Source organism: Hippocampus zosterae, chromosome 19 (genome assembly GCF_025434085.1).
Source record: "Hippocampus zosterae strain Florida chromosome 19, ASM2543408v3, whole genome shotgun sequence".
NCBI classification, from domain to species: domain Eukaryota; kingdom Metazoa; phylum Chordata; class Actinopteri; order Syngnathiformes; family Syngnathidae; genus Hippocampus; species Hippocampus zosterae.
Window position 1 is genome coordinate 4,524,062 of NC_067469.1, and position 19,180 is coordinate 4,543,241.

Consider the following 19,180-nt stretch of genomic DNA (forward strand, 5'->3'; position numbering starts at 1 on the left):
GATTTATTGTGAAGGTCTTTACCGGAACGTACATAATAGTTTTCAGGTGTGCTTGACGCTCCAGTTAGCTTCGTGAAAGCGCAGCGCTAGCAATGGCAGACACCATAGCTGATACAAGAAGGCTTTTTACCAAGCCCCAGAACCTAAACGACGCGTATGGACCGCCGAGTAACTTTCTGGAGATCGACGTGAGTAACCCCGAGACCATCGGAGTGGGAAGAGGCAGACACACGACGTACGAAGTCAGACTGAAGGTGAGCTTTCATGATCGGTTGCTAGTACCGTTAGCCTCTGGGCTATTTACCTAACGTTAGCCTAAAAACACAATGTTGGCAAGTGACATTGTGATGAAATAACGCGCATAACGGTAATATATGTAGATTTGGCAAAGTATTTCCCACAAACAAAACCGAGTAAATCGGTATGAGTGAAAACAGTTGGCTGACAGGTTAGCAACATCCGTCCAAACAGGCTACCAACGTTTAGCTACTTAGCATGTGACATGTATTTGACAGTGTGACGCAAAGTTTTGTGACTTTCTATCAACGGCGTTTTATTAGTCATTGTCTTGCTTTTCCTCGCTTTAACAGTCAATTTGTGTTATCAGGTGAGCACAGCGTTAATTGAGGGCACCAGCAGCAGCTAAATCGTGGGAATACGTGTTGGAAATTTACAAGAAACTGATCAATTGCTTGAAAATTTGAAGCCATAATAACTTTTTCTCCCCTAATATAGCCACACCCTATGATCTGGAAATGACCATCGAACTCATGACCAGCAAATGGTTGTTTGGACAATCCTCCATGTCCTCTCCACTTTAATCGTATTGTTGTGAGCTGTGATTTTTGTACTGTGTTCATTGAATGGACCTTCTCTTCCCTAACTATTCTCTTGCAGCCATTTTCTTGCGCAATGGCGTAATATGTGGTCAAGGTGGGGGGGGGGGGTTAACACAGTCCGCTCAAGCAGACAGGATGCACGCTGATCCTCTGGCTCACCATCCTGCAAGGCATTTCCTTCCTCTCCCTGCTGAGGACATTGCAGGGGAGTAGAAGGGCCCCTGTTTGCAGAGACGCTCCCACAATCCTTTGCTAAACAACCTGATGACTGAGTAAAAAAACACCTGCCCTGCCTCATGCTACTATAGTCAGTAAGTGACTTGTATAAGGCCGTAAATTTGACAGACGGCATTGTTTAACTCGATCCAGAGCTGTTCGTCAAACACTTGCACCTGTTGCGAAATGCGGACCCTGCGTCACATTGGGCTTCGGTTTGACCTTTGACTTTTACTCATTTGTGAAGCTCTAAACATTGCAGACTACCTCTTGTCACCACCAATGGTACTAATGGAGATGCTGGTTAAAAATATGCCCCAATAAAGCATGGGTTCATTAGTTTAGTCACATACTATGTACCTTAAAGTAAAATCAGGAGAATGAGAAACTCAAAATGTTAAAAAGGCAACCTAGCTAAAAAGTGGGTGAGTCTGAATCGTGTCATCCAAGTTTCTGGGCCTATTTGATAGCCTTATCAGTTATCTCCAAAATGTCCTTTTTGTTGACAATTGCCTGTGGAGTTTGCGCATTATATTGTTTAACCGCCATAGTAGATTTGTCAGGCGAGGGAAGCAAAGACGTCGGCACTTATTTATTTTTATTTTTTTACGTAAGACCACAGAAGAAGTGGCACATCTTCAGAATCATAAATGATTGCGAAGCCGTTCCTTGATTTTTTTTTTTTTTTGTCAGTCTTGCTCACAATATCCCTGCTGCTACAATATATCTAAGGGTTTTTTTTGGGGGTGGGGGTGGGGGGGGGGGTTCATAGCTCATTTGCTCTGCCTCAAGTTCCCACTGCTGTCCCACGTTCAACCCAAAATCGAGAGAGCCCTTGTGGTCGCTCTGAGAGAGTCTTCTTAATCCCTTCATTGAGAGGCGAAAGAATGAAATAGGGCCAGGCTTGGGATGGACGGGAGGGGTTGGAGCATTAACTGCACGGCCATACACCCTCAAAATCCACGGAAGGGTATAAAGCCACCCCCCTTCAGCAGTCTTGATCCTGTTTCCACTTATCCCGTTTTTACTCTCTATGCAGTCACTCTCCTGCTCTGCGTTGGGCTTACACAGTTCTGCCAAGAACTTCCCGGCTTAATGGGCAGATGACTGCATAATGTAAACACCAGATCGTGGACTTATTTGCTCTATGAAATGATAAAAGTCCACTCCGAGTGTTAAGTGTATTTCATTCAGTCCAGCTGGTCAAGGTTGAGAGATGGTGGTGAATCACAAGTTTGTTTGGCGTTTTTTTTTTTTGGTCCCCCTGAGGCCCCCATCCCCTCCTTTACCGGAGGCTAGTTATTTGCACTGGCTTTCTGAGTCAGCTTGCGCAGTCACTTGTTGACAGGCTGGCTTTACGTTCGTATTCAAATCAACCGCATCTATCTGCTCTCTTTCACTCCCCAGAGATGAAAGCTACCTCAATGCTGAAAGGAGACGGATATCCCCCCCGAGTGGACTTGTAATGTTGAGGGTCTCATTGAAAAAAAAAATTGACTTTTGTTCTCATTCAAATCCATTTGTTTTAGCTGGTAATTGAAATCTGAGATACCCGAGAGACCAACAGTAAGCTTAATTTAGGATGACAAAAAATGTTTGAATCTTTTTTTTTCTCTATTTTTTTGCTGCTGTCCAAAAGTGGGCATTTTGTGAATATTATTTTTTAAAGATTAAACTAAGTTGTGCAGTGATTAATCGATTAGCAATCGATAGAGTATGTTTTGTTTAAAAGGTGGACAGTTTCTGAAAAATTAAGGCGCTTACAAATTAGCTAACGTAAGCTTTGTGTCACCCACCTCCAACTCAAAAAATAATATTGATAAGTATTAGCAGTAATACTCCCAAATATGTTGAACCCTTTTTAACCCTAATAAATAAAAACCCATCAATGGGCTAATGGCAATTAGCATTGATTTTTATTTTCCATTGTTCCGACTTATGTCTTAATGCTAACATAGCGACGAGTGATTTTGCAAGCAGATATGCGATTTTGTAGCCGTCATATTTGATAATACTCTGACGACATCATTAGGTTGTCTTCTTTTCACCCCCGCTTCCCTTGATTTTAGGAGGCGGTATTCAGAACTCTGAACTTGGGGATCTTGCTTTGTTTATAGATAGGAGCACATAAAAGGCTTCTTATACTTCTCGTCCTCTTCCCCTCTTTTGTACTCTTAGCTTTCCCTTCGCTTTCTTTCTGGCTTCAGTTAGGGTTATGGGGGCGGGGGGTGGGGGGGGGGACTTTGGCCATTAATAAAAATAAGTAGAGATTGGGTGGGTGTGAGGCGGAGGGGATAGGTGGGGTGGGCGTGCTTGTCAGGCACAGTCAAGTGTAATCCAAAGTCTACAGCATCCTCTTGGACAACTATTTTAATGGAAATGGGGAACAGATTGTATCAAGGCTACCATATCCTACTTGAGATGACAGTATCAAAAGTGGGAGTTGATACTATGGTAACAAAGCAGCTTTTTGCCAGCGAGAGAGCAGAGAGACTGTCAGCGGGCAGGAGCCGGCGAGCGAGTACATGGCAAGGCGAGGGCAAAAAAAAAAAAAAACCCTGTCACCCCAACTCTTTTGTTCCCAGCCTCGTCTTTCACCATTTCGGAGTATGATGCAACGAGATGGTATTATGTTGCCGTTTTTAATGCCATTATTGTGAAAGGATGAGGGGGGGGGAGGTTTGCGGGAGAGGGCGAGCTTTAGGACGCACGCTCTCCAACTTGACTTGATCTATCCTGCTAAAAGCTAATGCGTGGTGGTCTTGAACTCTTCTCTCAGGAGATGAGTGATCTTTTCAATGAAGCCAAGATATTGCGTCTCACACATTACGCCTTCCTCTCTTCCTATGGAGCACAGATTGCCCTGGATGCTCATCATGAAAGGTGAAGCTCGGCAGCCCGTTTTCAAGAGGGTGTAGCTTCATGCTGTCGTCTCGCTTCGATTTGTGCTTTTATTATGCCCGGCGATTCGCTCACGTTCATATTGATTAGCATCCTGAGTAGGCTGAATCCAAAAAGTTCGGACAATGGCTTCCAGAAAAAAAAAATTCTTTTGAAAGTGATAGCCTTTTTGTCTGGAATGTTTTAGCCGAATATCGCCTATTGATAATCTGCCCCCCCCCCCCCCCCAAAAAAAGGCGATTTTAAATAGTAGAAAAGCAGTGTGGGTCAAAGTGTGCCTTTTTGACAATAAAAAACAAAATCACCTTTCCGGGTGAAAGCTACTCCCGTGTGTCAAAGTCTGCACAAGAGCCAGTAAGTCAAAGCCGACGAGAGAGCAGAGGCTGAGGAAACCCGATCTTTGACTCTGAGGGCTCTCACGCATTGCCTTCCTTTTGGGTGAGTGAGACCTCTCACTTTTCACTTTTGTCGTTTGCGTCCTCCCCCTCCCGTCCTGCCCCAGCAATCTCTTAATCACAGGGTTTGAGGGTGCAAAAAGGATTTCAAGGCCAGGTGACGTTCTTTTCTCCAAACTGCATCGCTCGGTTTCGTAGTCTTCGGACTGTGTGCGCGTCCAAACCGGCCTCGAAGGCGCTACCCGATGGGAAATGTAACCAGAAAAACCTTTACGCGGCACCTCACACACAACCGTACTTCACGCCAAGAAGTACGTTCGCAGGTTTGCGCTCAGCTAAATGCTTTCCGGTGTGCCCGTGATGGGATTAAGAGTCGCGGCGGTGGCAGATTACCTGTAACTGTGATCTGTTGTGCTGAGGATTAACTTTGCGGCGCTCCTCGCTGTGAGGTAACATTACGCAGCAGGGACAGACGAGTGGAGTTAATGCCATAGTAGTGGGGCAATAAAGCTAAACTAATCCACTTCTCCTGTGACCTGAGAGAGTGAAGGAGTGAAAAAGGCGGGTGGGGGTGTGGGTGGGGGTTTCATTGACAACTTCACCTAGGGAGAACACGTTTTTGCCGAGCAGGTCCGTTTGGCTTGTTTTCTTTTCCCTTCGCGGGGACTTTATAGCACGGTTGCATTCACAAGAAGATTAGGAGTTCAAATCGCAACTCGAGCCTTGCGGACTAACGTCGGGTTTGCGTTTTCTCACTTGTGCTGCATTGAAACATTTCAAGACACATGAGAGATGCCTGTTTTTTCTCCACCCTGTTGAAACTCCGCAAAGAGTCTCAAAGGCTGGAAATCGGGCGCTTTATTAAAGAGCGAAAGGAATAAAACCTTGATGACCGAGTACACACACACACACACACAAATTTTTCTTTTTTTTGCGCGGCCATTTACTCAGCCTTGTAGTTAACTCCCATCCCTCTTTACAGCACACCGTTGTCAACGTCTGCCTATTGAGCAGACCGCTGTTCATATCTGAACTTATGCCACGCCGACTTGCTCGATTGCTTTGCCATTGTGGCGCTTCGGTAAATTCTGACCTTCTGTGAAGCGCGGCCCCCCGCTCTTGAAAAATAAATAAATAACTAACTATCCTCATTCAGTCCCTCCTCATTCGTACATTGTCATTGGGATGGCCATATGCTGTCAGGACGAGTGAATAGGTTTTGGGAATTGTAGTGCAATTTGCTGTTTGGGCCTGTGTACTCTGTCAATGTCGAAACATCTCCCCTCTTTCAAACCAGAGCACTGCTTTCAAGTGTCCATCAACGGGGCGGAATATGCGAGGGCCTCCGTCGTGCGAGCAAACATTCAGAAAAGAATAAAAAAATTGGCAAAACAGTCTGAATGGGGCAGACCTTGGTGAGTGAAACATGAGTGATTTTTGTGTCCTGGAGGCCAGTTTCAGTTGAAAGTCTTTTTTTTTCCTCCTTGAACCTACGAGGCACACAAAAATATTATATATATAATATGTATATATTATAAAAGTGATTATATAATATCTAATCACTTTTGTTCACTCACTTGGGACAATGTCAACCGGGCTCGGGTTTCTTTGCGGCGCAATACTTGCGTCTGATGGTTTGCTGACCGTCAAAAGGCTTTTCATCAGAACACAAAAATAAACCCTTTTTCTCAACTATATTCTCACATACTAGCCCCCACGTGAATGTTCCTCAAAGAAAATCTCTTCAATGTTCAAAATATATCATTACAGCCCGTGACCGAATCATTTGAAACTTTTGTTTTGAGGTGTACACTCTCACACATTCTTTCCAAGGTATGAAAGAAAGTAGACTCCAAATAATTCTTCCACGGGTGCATCTCAATAAACTCGAATATCATGGAAAATGTGATCTATTTTTCGAATTAAAAAAAAAAAGTCAAATCCATACCCTGTAAAGATTCGCTGCACTGAATCTGAACCTCATTTTTCAAATGTTGATGAACGTACTTTACGCTGCTCACAAACTGGTTTTGTTTAAATGGCTTCTCGCATTTGGAGAGGTCGCAGCAATCTGGGATCTCGAAGGAGTGAACCCTTTCCATTTTTTCTCTTCCCACCACCCCCCCCCCCCCGCCCCCCTTTCCTGCAGACTAACCTTCCCATCTTTAAGCTGAAGGAGTCGAGTGTACGGCGGCGCTACAGTGACTTTGAGTGGCTCAGGGCAGAGCTGGAAAGGGAGAGCAAGGTGAGCGCCCCCCCCCCTTTTTTTTTTATATTTTCACAGCCTCGCAGATGAATACACATTTGTGTTTAGTTTTCAGCCTTCAAAATTTTTGGAGCACCTCAACCTCCACGCAAGCACCCCAAAAATTGATTTCCAGAGTGTACATTGAATGAAACATTTGTTGTCTTTGTGCCCGTTGAAGTGCTGCGACTAATTTTCCCAGGGCGCTCTTTTCTCTAAGGTTGTTGTGCCACCCCTCCCGGGGAAAGCTCTGATCCGCCAGCTGCCCTTCCGAGGGGACGATGGGATATTTGATGACTCTTTCATTGAGGAGAGGAGACAAGGTCTCGAGCAGTTTCTAAACAAGTAAGCCATCGGCTCACAAGTCACTTGACACCCTGAAACCTTCACGTTTTTAATATTTCAGACTCTGCAGATGATTACGGAAATAGTATTTTAATAAATCATCTCCAAACAGTTATTTCATACATTGTAGTTCTCACACTAGAGTGAAAAAAGTGTCTGTAGCGACATCATTACGTATATTTTTAATGACACTTATACAGTAGAGTCGACTGCACCCAGCTGAGTTTGCTGTGTACGGCGGTGCATTGAGGTAAAACTGGGCGTGCTCGGAACTTAAAAAATATATATATTTTTAAAGACTTGTTCAATAGACACTTTAAATGGACACCGTCACCGTATGCCACACAAACATTATCTCTGCTGAGGATAAAGAACAGAGCCCTGTGAGTATCGCAATGTTACCTGTCTACATGTGCTGCGACACCATTTGTTCAAATCTTGTGGTTACTGTTCACGAGCACGTTTATGGTTGTGAATGGGAGTTTCTGCCTTCTTGATGTTGTTTTTAAAGCTCAAAAAACATCAAAAGCGCCTTCCACCAAGTTCCTTCCAACTTCTCTTACTCGTGTTCTTGGCGCTCACAACCCGACATGTGCCGTCTTCTTTGTCATTTCTAATTACCCAACAGAGCACATTATTTTCCACACATTTGATTCGTTTTTATGATCATTACATCTCAAATTACAGCATGCGTTTGCACGTGATCTTCTGCATCTTTTTTTCCCTCCCCTCAGCTGCCGAACAATAAAAGTTGCAATGCCATTGAAATTATTTACTTTGATTGCAGACTTGGTCGTTATCTTTGTTTCATGAGCAAATGCTTCTTTGCTTCAGTTTTTAATGTCAAGTGTGGTTAGACATTTAAAAACGTTTTTTTTTTAAACAATGTGTTGATAATTAAAATTTTGGTGCATGCATTGCAGGCAATGAAACGCTGCCGTTAAAATCATTGTTCAGAGACTTCATACCAGCCGGCTGCTTTGTTCAGTGATTTAGAGCTTTTTGAAGAGGGTATCTTTTGGAATGCTCAGCTTTGATTGTCCCGTGAAAACTAGTGCAGAGCAAACTCATTGGTCTCTGCTTCCTTTTCCGCCAAACTTCTTTCAACCCCCCTGATGTTTTCACGCTTGTAATTTGTCTTAACTATTTTCCATTCGAGGTTAAGATGCAAACATAATGGCATCATGCGCCCGGGTCTCAGGTGCGCGGCATATTTTCTTGCAGGAGCTCGTGTGTGCGTCATCCGCAGAGACGCACTGAGTCAAGCCTCATGTCAAAGTGGCTTTCGGAAAGAAATTTTAATGGCAGGGGCACAATGACAAATTAATTTTCCCCAAGTCGTATTCCCACGATCGTTACGCGACATTGCTTTTTCGCATCGAACGCTTCTTGAATCCCTTCCGATCTCGCTCACCTTTGCTGACGCACAAAACCGATTATCATTTTCCAACCGCACTCGCGAATGGTTTTACCAAAAAAGGGCCTTGTGCAGGGGCCTTTCACCCGACTTTGAAAAATAAATGACATTTGAAATAACTTTTTCGTTAAGGGAAATTCCTTTTGGATTCAAATTAACATCGGACTGCATGCGGGCTTCTCCTTTTCCTGCCCTTGTTACATGCGCATTGAAGTCTTGTGTGTGTGTTTTCAGAGTGGCCGGTCACCCTCTGGCCCAGAACGAAAAATGCCTGCACATGTTTCTACAGGACGAGTCTGTGGACAAGCACTACACCCCATCCAAAGTCAGACAAGCTTAAAAAAAAGGAGAGGGAGAAAAAAGATAAGAGAAGATGGCGCAACCAACTCGCCGGCCAACCCTCATCGGACTTGGCCCGCCCCGCCCTGTCAGCCGTGTTCGGACCACCCTATCCCACTTCACTGCTTCTGATTCTTCTCAGACCAAAAAACAGATAAACCTCCCCCCCACCCCATATGATATGCCTCTCACGGTCCCTTTCAGTTACCCCCCCCCCCCCGTCTTATTTCCCCCTTTTAAAAGTGGAGAATGTCGGCAGCATCACATGGTCTCTCGATGTCTGGAAATGCCACTAACATGAGTGTCAAATTTGTATTTATCACTAGCTATGTCTTGAATATATTCAATTTGTCGTAAGATGAGACCCATAGCCGACTCCATTGTTGTAAGTCGCTATTGGCAAGTTGCACATGAGTGGGCCTTGAAATTTAATGTAAAGAACGTCCTTGACCCACCTAAAAAAAAAAGTTTGTGTCTTTGTGCGTGTGTCCAGCAAACCAGCAATCGCCCCGTTCTCACCATCGCTTTTCTAGCAAGTCCACTTACACAGAGGGAAACGGCAGTATTTCTATTGCCTATATTCGCATTTTGAGATTTATATACTGCTGTGCGCCCCCCTTTTTTTTGTTTTTGTTTATTTTGAAGATTTTCCAATAAAATAGATGAAATATCTACTGCATACGTGCATGCATTTTGTTGTTGTTTGCCTCCTGCAACGGCCAAAAAAGAGAATTATTCTATCAATGAGAAGTTGACAACACGATGGTAAACATTTTTGCTTTGCTTTGTTCTTGTTCATTTTAGTTAATTTTTATAAACACAAATTTTAGTTTGACTTGCCGTTTACACAATTTTGTTTTAAATTAAAAAAAACATTTATCAATTCAATGTCTTTTATTCATCTGGTTTCACCTCTAAATAGTTATAACTCCCAAATATTTACAACAAAGTCAAATCACCATATCATTCCACAAAACAGATCCCCAAGTGCTGAATATTATCTTTTTTGTCAATCCTTGTTAGTGTCTAACTTTTAAGTTGACCTAAACATTTTAATGGTGTGCTTGGATGCAGACACTGAAGTACACACACACACACACACACACAGCATCTTTAGTTGCATGTCCATTGCGCACCCCCCTCCTTTCCCACAGTTGTCATTTCCTCTTCATTGTTGGGTTTGTTTGATGTTGATGCTGGATGTGAAGGGGGAGGTGAGTGCACTTATTTTTTTCCTCCAATAGGATTGAACACAGCAATAAAATATTAAATTGGTCATCAAGCTCATTGGTCTCACAAGCACACTTGCAGATATTTTCACACAGGTCGTCTTTGTCAAGTCACTTGGCTTCTTTTGTCCACTCCGGTGAGTCTTTATGGGTCACTCTATTACGGCGGTTACACTAATCCTTTAACTAGCGCCCCCCGTTAACAGCCAAGTTGATTTACTTGTTTTTTTTAACGTGTGTTCTTTCATACAGATGTGCTTTGGCTAACTACGCCCTGCTGGCTGAGACTTGATAGCCCCCCCCACCTTCCCCCTCCATGTTCAAGTCTTTTCTTTTTCTCCAAGCAGGCGAGTTGACCGGCGAGGTCATATGTCACTGGATTTGTACATGTCAGAGAGGAGCCTGGTGATGGGCACGTTCCCGATGGTCTTTTTGAAGAACACCTCCTCGATGGTGGATGGGCCGACGGAGCGCAGGGACGGCAGGAGCAGAAGCAGCTTGCCGAAACGGCACGGTTGAGTCGGGTACCTGCAACACGTCATTGCACAATTGATATTAGCGATATTTGGATCGAGCCGCCACTCACTCGTGTGAATTCGAGTGATCGCAGGAAGTAGGTCTGTTTCAAGCTCATTGTAGTTTTTGTTTTCAGATGATTGAATCTTAAAAGCCTCTGCAATCCTGCGTTTTATGCCAACAATACAAATACTGTAGGGTCTTTTTTTTTTAATTATTCGCATATGTACAGTATATTGTGAGAAATTATTTTGTTGTGGAAAAAAATGGGGTGCCGTACATGAACACAAATTCTTAATGCCCAAAATGGCATCAAACTTTGACGTGTGTAACTCTGCGATTCCGCGACATTAGCTAATAATCTCACCTAGTGTGAATGTAGCTGTTGAGCGTGAGCTGTGCCTCATCCTGTAGTGCGGCAATGGCACTGGCGTTGCGGAAATTTCTCAACTCTGCGCCCCCCTGCGTCGGAACTGTGACCACAAGAGCGGGACTGTTAACAATACGAACCTAAAACGGAGCTCAGTTGCGAACTGCGCCCGGGTTCTCTCACCGGCTTTGAACGTCACGATACATTTCAAGCACGCGAACTCCGTAGCGTCCAGCCGCATCTGCCGAAACCTAGTGACCACCTCTTGAAGCGCTTGGATCTCGGACATGATCTTGTTCATCCGCTGGGATTCCGTATTTTCGCTGTTCATCCCTGCTGGTGACATGACAATTCGACACGGGAAGGTGGCGAGGCATGCGAAGGCCTTATGCAACAACCGCATCTTCGTTACATACCAGAAACAGCAAGTAGAGTCGTCGAGTCCACTGGGATAGCCCACTGCGCGATTCCCAAGACAAACAATTCCCTCCATGCGTCCTCCAACAGAATCAACTGCAAAGATTACCCTTTGTAAGGCCACTGGGGTTACATACATGCACAAGTCGACACCTAGAAGTGATTATGGAAGGCAACACGGGGGAAAAAATGGCTGCCGCCCTTCTGGGGAAGACTTCCAACATGATTTTGGAGACCTTTGTGGAGATGGTTTGCTTTCTCTGGTCAGGCAGTTGGTGTTAGCGCAGACATTAACCCTTTGAGGGACAGCGGTTACTACAATGGGAATCTTATGTTATCAGCTTGCAGTGTGCATGACAGAGTTAATTTGTATTTGTTGGTGCTCTGTCCGACTATACTTGTCCAAAAACATCACATTGCCCATTCCGTTGATTTTTGTCCACCAAAAGCGATTGTGTTTGACCTCCCGTGGGCCTCCTCTAATCCCAACCCTGCCCCCACCACCCCCGACTCTTATTTGCCTTAATTCCCGTCACGAGCGGTTAAACATACCTGGTCAGATAAGGGGAGCGTGGAGAAGGCGGGCACACTTTTGGCCCACTTGATGCTCATGAAGAGCAGGCGGGCTGCCGACTCGCACACGGACTCGGTGGCCACCTCGTATAGGTACATGGGGGTGGCACTGACTTCGTGGGGGTACTACAGCAGGGGAGAAACCCGGGATGTGGTCATCACCTCGGAAACAGTCAGACTCATTGTACGCGCCAAAGGTTAAATTCCAAGCCATGGCACCTGCTTTTTAGCGATTAGTGTTGCTTGCGGCGGATTTACAGTGAAGAATCTAATTGGTGGATTTGTGCCTCTTATGCGCTAAATCAGGACAAGAATTTCAACTTCTAACCCTGCTGGAAAAAAATAATACTCATCTAAATAATACTCACACAAATTTTGACTCAGCATCAAACTTTAAACAAGTTATGGTGCAAGTGTTCACATACTGAAAGTTACATATGCAACCAATAAAACATGAGCAATGTAAATCCTCTGTAAATGTAGTTATATGTTAAGTACAATAGATGTCAACAATTATGGATCTGCAGGCTCACTATCTGGCAAGTTGCAGGGATCTCCTGCTGTTAAGGCGAAACCACAAGTGAGTTTGCTTTTTGTTTTTTGTTTTAAAATCAAGGCTTTATAAAATATGAATAGTCATCAATAAGCTGTTTATACACATCATACTATTGTAATGTTGTCAAGAAAAAAAAGTTGAAATGTGGTCTCACTATTTAGCAAAAAGGTTCTCACCTTTTCCACTCTTACCATGGTTTGCAGTTGAAGGGTTCGTAAAATTTTATTGTCATAAAGCTCGCAGAAACAGATTTTGGGACACAAAAAGTGCAGCAACACACGTCGACAACAATACTCGCAGGCATTAAAAAAAATGTAATCCTCTGCGAAAAACAACAAATATTGCTCCAGAATAGAGTCAATTACAGTCGCTGATTGAAACACTTTGTTGTTCTTTGTTGGGATAATTAATCGCAGATTAAATCTCAACTGCAATATTGATGTTTAAAAAATAAATGAATAATGCAATTTGATTTTTTTTTTCTAAATCATTCAGCCCTTCCTCAAAATACAGCAAGACAGTGGAATCGCTGCTACTTTGAGGAGTTTTTGGACCATTTGAATTACGTAAGCATATAGATGAAAAAAAAAATGGGAAGGTTACCTTTGGGGTGGGCTGCGCCAGGCCCACGATGGCCTGCCTCTCTGGTGTGCTGGCCACCGTACTCATATCCAAACTGTGCGGCTCCAGTTGTGTGACGGTGGTGAAGAAGGGGGGGCCTGGTAGAGAGGAGCCCGGGAAATGCGCCGTCGACCCGTTGACCTCTTTGTGACCTCGGAAGTATAAGGCCACTTGTTTTCGGATGGTGGACGTCCGGGGTCCCCGCTCGTGTTGGACAGCTTTAAATCGTATAGCAGAAGTCCAAACAATTAATCAGCAAAATGTTAGACGTTGGCGCAACTTTTTTCAAATTATAAAAATCCACATGATTTTCCATATATTTTCCCAACGTGCAAATATTTGTAGCCCGTTTGTGTCCAACTTTACTTACATAAAAAAAAAGGATGAGTTAATGAAAACTTGTGGCTATTGACTACTGTGGTCAATTGAAACTCACAAAAACAGTTTTGTTAATGAGGAAAAATAGCACCTTATCAGTTTCATACTTCATAAAATAATTCAACAGCATTTAAATTACGAATGAGTTGATGCAGAGGGTATTTGTGTCATGCATTACAAACGAAAAAGAGTAATATTTGTCTTTTTCCGCAGAGGACAACCACTATATGTTAAGTTGTCTGTCTACATGTGTTGCTGCACCACCTGTGCTATAAAATGAAATCTCAATTGAAAGATGACACCGTGATGCAATTCATTCGCCCGTCCAAGCCGTTTCCTATTAACATTAAACTAGTGGACCAACGTTATGTATGTGGTTGGTTTAACGTGGAATTCTACTTTGATCATGTTAAGTGTGACAGTAAATTCCAATTTTGATTGGCATTCAACAGCTTGAAGCCCCACATTTCAGCAAAAAGTCAAAGCAAAACGTAGGTGAAAAACAGGTCGCAAGTCGGGCCCAGTGGCGTGCATAAACGGGGGGGCGAAAGGACAGCAACTCCGCCCTCCTTATAAGAAAAATATGTGCTGCGATTATGTATGAACTTCATTCTTTAAACCATCTTCTAACCTGTGCATTGTGCAAACAAGATTGGGGGGGAAATCATAAAAAGTACTGATATAAAAATATTTGTTATATATATTTGGAAGGGGCGGTTAAATATGACTAACTAGCGTAATAAAATCTAAGACGACTCCATGCTTAATAATTTAAAAATATATATTTACCGTCTTTATTCATGTTGACTTCCAGGCACTTTTTCAAGCGGCAAGCTCTGCATTGGTTCCTGTGAGTTTTGTCCACAGGACACCCACCCTACACGGGTACACACACACACGGAAAAGCGTGTTATCGTATAATAGCTGCAACGCTCCTATCCTTACTATTATCTTCCCAGGAGACCAATTTCCAGGTGCTATCATCGTCACACATTTATCAATGCAGCCTTATTGCAAGAGGGTGGGGGGAGTAAGTAGTATCCCGCCCCCTACTCCTTGAATCCTCGCTTTCAACACATTAGATTGGATTACACCTGATAAATTACAACGCACCGGCGCGTTGAGCCATTGAAACCCTGCCAGCTTGATGCGTTCAAATACAGCTGGGAATCGGCGCTAACTCGGTGAAAATGTCTCGCAAAGGCGCGTAGAGTGGAGAAAAGGGGACATAAGTGGCGCTGCTAACCTGAGAGCCAGACTTGCATACGTAGGTTCTGTTTCGGCGAATGCTCCTCTTAAAGAAGCCCGAACAGCCGTCGCAGGCGTAGACCCCGTAGTGCTTGCCGGAGCTGCGGTCCCCGCACACTTTGCACGGAATGTCTAAAATGCGACCTGCAGTGGGAATTCGGTCATTAAAAAGTTATGTCGGAAACAGCGAAGTCAAGCAATGTTTCAAAATATTTTTTAAATATTGAAACTATGTATCGGACATGTAAACGTCATTACGCGGCCACAGATATTATTTTTCTCTCTTTTTTCGGACTTTGTGCTGTTTTTTTTAACCCATCATTTCTGCTGTCTGAGACGTTCGTTCGTTAGTGACTTTTTAAAAATTGTCACTGTAAAAATCCTCATAGTCGTATCACTAGTTTTATTTAATGTATTACATTATATTCAACTCTCTTTTTAATGCAACAGTTCGTTATCATTTAAGTTACTCGTATCGAAATCTAAATGGCATTATAATTACTTTTTTGTTGCATGAATACATTTTTGCCATTAAGGAAAAATCCACCTACCAATCGATTTTTTACCCATGGGGTTTCTTTAATGTTTAAATCAAATCATTATACATAATTGAGAAACCCCTTCTATTTTCATGCATGTGTATTTATGTAATCTGTTTCTCTTACGTGATAATGTATTTTTATACATTATGCGATATGTCGAGTCAATCGTATCTTGTTTTTCATTTTACTTTCATCATTTTAGTCACTTTTTCCATGCTTAAAGTTACTTCCTGCATTAGTTTCATTGTAATTGTGAGTAAAAAGTTGGACTTTGCATGGATGGATGGATGGATGGATGGATGGATGGATGGATGGATGGATGGATGGATGGATGGATGGATGGATGGGGTGCAAAAATGTTTAGCTAAGTTCTTACTTATCATTATAATGTACTCTATTGCGTTATAACAACTTTGGGGGTGGGTGGAAATCAACATTTGAGTCAAGTTTTAGCTTACTCAAATATCTGATTTTTCCTCTTCCAATGTTTGATCCTAATCCGCATATTCGTCAAATTTATATAATGGATTTTTTTGGTGCATTTTTTACGCCTTTCTGTGTGTGTGTGTGTGGGGGGGGGGGGGGGTTACAAATTGATTTTCTCTCTCTGTCTCCCCCCATCTATCTCTTTCTCTCCTCTGAGTGGACAGTGGCCCTTCGACCATGGGAATTCCGCCCCCCCACCCCCTCAAAAATAAAGGTGTGCAAGCGATAGAACCCTACCCTGTAAAACAATGCTGGGGGTGGGGGTGTCACAATGGCGACATTAGCGGGGGAGAAAGTGTTTACTTAATGATTTGGTCCCATTGATGCCGGTCTGACTGGCCGCATCTCGACAAGCTGCCAACTCGGCCTCATAATGGGACTCGACAGCTGCTTTATCCGGCAGGTCTTTTTGGCCTCAGGATTAGGCAGTGACACCGCGCCACCGCAATCAACTCGTTTCGCCAAACTCCAATCAAGTGTAGGCAAACGGACTCCTGCGTTTGATAGCGAATTGGGTGGGGGAAGTGAAGATTTTTTTTTTTGGGGGGGGGGGTATTCAAATCTACAGGGGGGGAAAACAGCGTGTGTAGGGGTGGGGTGGATAGTGGGGGCGCCTCTGTAATTACACTGACGTTTAGCCACCTGCTCGCTGATTCACCAGTGACCCGTCTAAAAAGGTAGCATGGGAATAAGGAGGTGCAAAATAATCATAATCATAAATACAAGTACGCCTGATGCTCATCAATATTAGAAACCCTTAGTTTGTTATTATTATTTAGTGATTTTATTTTTTTGGGGTTCTTAACCTGTTCGTGACCGACTTGGATGGATGAAAAGTGACGTAAACACCCGTCAACTTTCGGAAAGGGGAAATGAACACTAATCAAATAAAAACGGCACGAGCCAAGTTGATTCTCCTAATTTTGATGTTTTATTTTTTTAAGACCCATCACGAATTATTATTGTGTACACGTCTGGGACGGAATACTGTAGCGTTAAATGAATTCGACACTGGGGTGTGACGTAATTGCAAAAAGAGACAAAATCGAATTTTTCGTACGATGTGTTATTCTAAATGGTACATTTACTTTATATTTTAAAATGTTGGGGATACGGAGTTTTTTAGATTGCGGGGTGATTGTAGATTAATAATACGTATTTGGTTGAGGTAAGTGGATTCAAATCTAATTTTTAACTAGATTAGAGTGATTTCATTGGGATTAATTACAAGGCCGATGAGAGAGGAATTTAATTTAGTCTCTTTTTATGCATTTGATGGAATTACATTTTTTGGGTGTGTATGCAAAATAAGTCCTGACATTATGACCAAAATACATACCAAAAAAAACACGACAGTTTGAAAGTGATGAAATCACGAGAAGACTCGAATGAAAACACCTTTCATTCTTTAACTTGTTCTTAAGGACAATGTAGAGAAAATTGGTACATTGCATTTTAATGAATAAAATGTAATTCAATACATAAAACAGTGTTATGACGCATTTCCTCCCCGAAAACGCTTTTTTATTGCGAAGCAAACGAATCTAAATGGATGGTGGAGTGTCACTTTCAAATACATTTTTTCCCATTTTTACGTGCTTAATTTACAGCTTTTTTTTTTTTTTTTGCCTAATGGAAAAGTGCCACTTACTTGACTTGACACTGAGAATATCCAAACAGCCACTTGTTGAGCCGGCAGGTTTACTCATCGTAGATGCTCAAATGATGAAAAGTTCAGCCTGGAAAACGTCCCTTCAAAAATATATATATATGTAATAAAAATACTTGACTTTATCTTGCTCTTGTTTCTTTCAGTCGCCCCCGAACCAAACTTCCACAATGAATCCGCGCTCAGCACGCACGGCAGCGCATGGTCCCGATTCCGAGTCCGGTCGACCGGCGAACCGGACCGATTTGCAGCCCTTCCGCAGCCCGGCAAAGGTGACCCGTCGGCGGCTGCGGTGGGCGCGCAACAGGCGTCACGTTTGGAGGCCGGCTACAGGCAAAAAAAACCCCAAAACAAAATAAAACAAAACAAAAAAAAACGAAATGCTTTTGTTGTTGTTTGGAGGGGGCAGTTGGACCGGCCGGCACCGAACTGGGGATTGGTGAGTGTTGAGTCTTTGGCGGTAGGTGTGACTTTGTGCTGCGACTTGGCCCGAATATATCAAGACTGCTAATATTTCGCACAAGTGTCAAGGGGGGAGGCTGGAGGGTGGAGATCTCCACTTCCTTCATCCACTTGGCTTTCCACGCCAAACTCCACCATGACATCACACTCTCTCTCTCTCTCTCTCTCTCTCTCTCTCTCTCTCTCTCTCTCTCTCGCGCTCTCTCCCCCCTCCCTCAATCCCTCCTTCCCATTCATTGATCCCAAGGCACTGCCCACAAGCCACTCGAGTATTTTTCCCCTTTTTTCAACATGGTAAACGCCACAAAAAAATCTTCAGAACCACCATCAAACACTTTTTAAAAGACCTGAGGGAACATGAAACTGTCATCTCTATTACAATACATCTTAGGGGGGGGGGTAGCACAAAATTTGCAGAAATTGGTTTCAACGGAGCACCATTTTGCATAAAAATAGACATAGCATCATGCAGATAATGTTGTAAGACATTTCTCTTCCTATTGGGTTATTAAACGGCGTATTTTCAATTCATTTGTAATTCAGAAAACGCTACACTATAAAAGGTGCAAAAATAAAAGCTCATGGTTGAACTTTAAGAAATGAAAGGCATATGTAGCCAAGACTATGCTGAAGAATTTTCTTGTTACACTATAACTTGAATGAGCTTAAACTTTCAGGCGACAAACTTTGCTGACATTTTAAGTCGGGCAGTTGAACTCCTTGTTTTTTAAGTTTTGCTGTTGTGAAGATTGCCTTTGCTGCTTGCATTTCACAAAAAAAAAGTGCAGAAGGATGTCCCTATGGAACCTCAACTTCAAGCTTTGCTCGTTTTGTTCAGGTCACTAACATTGTTGCTATAATGTCAGTCTTTTTTTTCCCCAAAAGGGTTTTCCAACCTAAAGGCAAATTTTTTTTTAACACTGCATGTTATTTTTTTCATTTCAATCCTTCACAAAAATCACAAATGTACATGATTTCCAATGCACCAACGAAATCATGTTTTTGAAAAGCAGCTTTTCTAGAAAAAAATGTCCACAATACATATATTTTTAAAACACAATGTTTTTCAACGCAACCAAGACATTCTTCTGTTTCTTGAAATTATACTTTATTCATGCGACGTGCACCTCTTGACTTTTTTTTAGCTTACTACTGCATGCATTTAAAGATGAAACGTCATTGCCCCCCCCCCCCCCCCACACACACACAGTTTTACATCGCATTGCACAGTTGCAATAAAGTCATTTCTCTCCCTGCAGGACCCCCACACCCCCACCCTCATCCAAGCCACTGTGGACACCGGGGTCCTCTCCTTTTTTTTTTCCTGACACCCTGACCTTGACAGCTTGCTGCGCTTTCCCCGGGTAACTCCAAATCCATATTCCGTTTTTAATTGTCCTTCTTCCCACGGTGCGC

The 19,180-nt window shown here is 43.0% G+C and overlaps 2 protein-coding genes across 3 annotated transcripts; one reads left to right on the top strand and one right to left on the bottom strand.

Annotated features, from left to right (window-relative positions):
- The first annotated feature begins 39 nt into the window (after nt 1-39).
- Nucleotides 40-9,376, top strand: snx3 (sorting nexin 3). Of its 2 annotated transcripts, none has more exons than XM_052052968.1 (4): nt 40-254; nt 6,501-6,596; nt 6,799-6,941; nt 8,593-9,376. In XM_052052968.1, the coding sequence occupies exons 1-4, from the start codon at nt 93-95 to the stop codon at nt 8,696-8,698; spliced, it is 507 nt and encodes a 168-aa protein (XP_051908928.1). In that variant the 5' UTR covers nt 40-92; the 3' UTR covers nt 8,699-9,376. The 2 variants fall into 2 exon arrangements, with proteins under 2 accessions (XP_051908928.1, XP_051908929.1); XM_052052969.1 differs by having other exon boundaries at nt 6,817-6,941.
- Nucleotides 9,377-10,291: 915 nt separating this feature from the next.
- On the bottom strand, nt 10,292-17,900 carry nr2e1 (nuclear receptor subfamily 2, group E, member 1). The gene is made up of 9 exons (XM_052052962.1): nt 17,285-17,900; nt 14,604-14,749; nt 14,147-14,234; nt 12,962-13,197; nt 11,782-11,928; nt 11,229-11,325; nt 10,996-11,145; nt 10,810-10,915; nt 10,292-10,454 (listed from the first exon to the last, which is right to left on the bottom strand). Exons 1-9 carry the CDS (start codon nt 17,340-17,342, stop codon nt 10,292-10,294), a joined length of 1,191 nt encoding a protein of 396 aa, XP_051908922.1. The 5' UTR covers nt 17,343-17,900.
- Between the last annotated feature and the right edge of the window lie 1,280 nt (nt 17,901-19,180).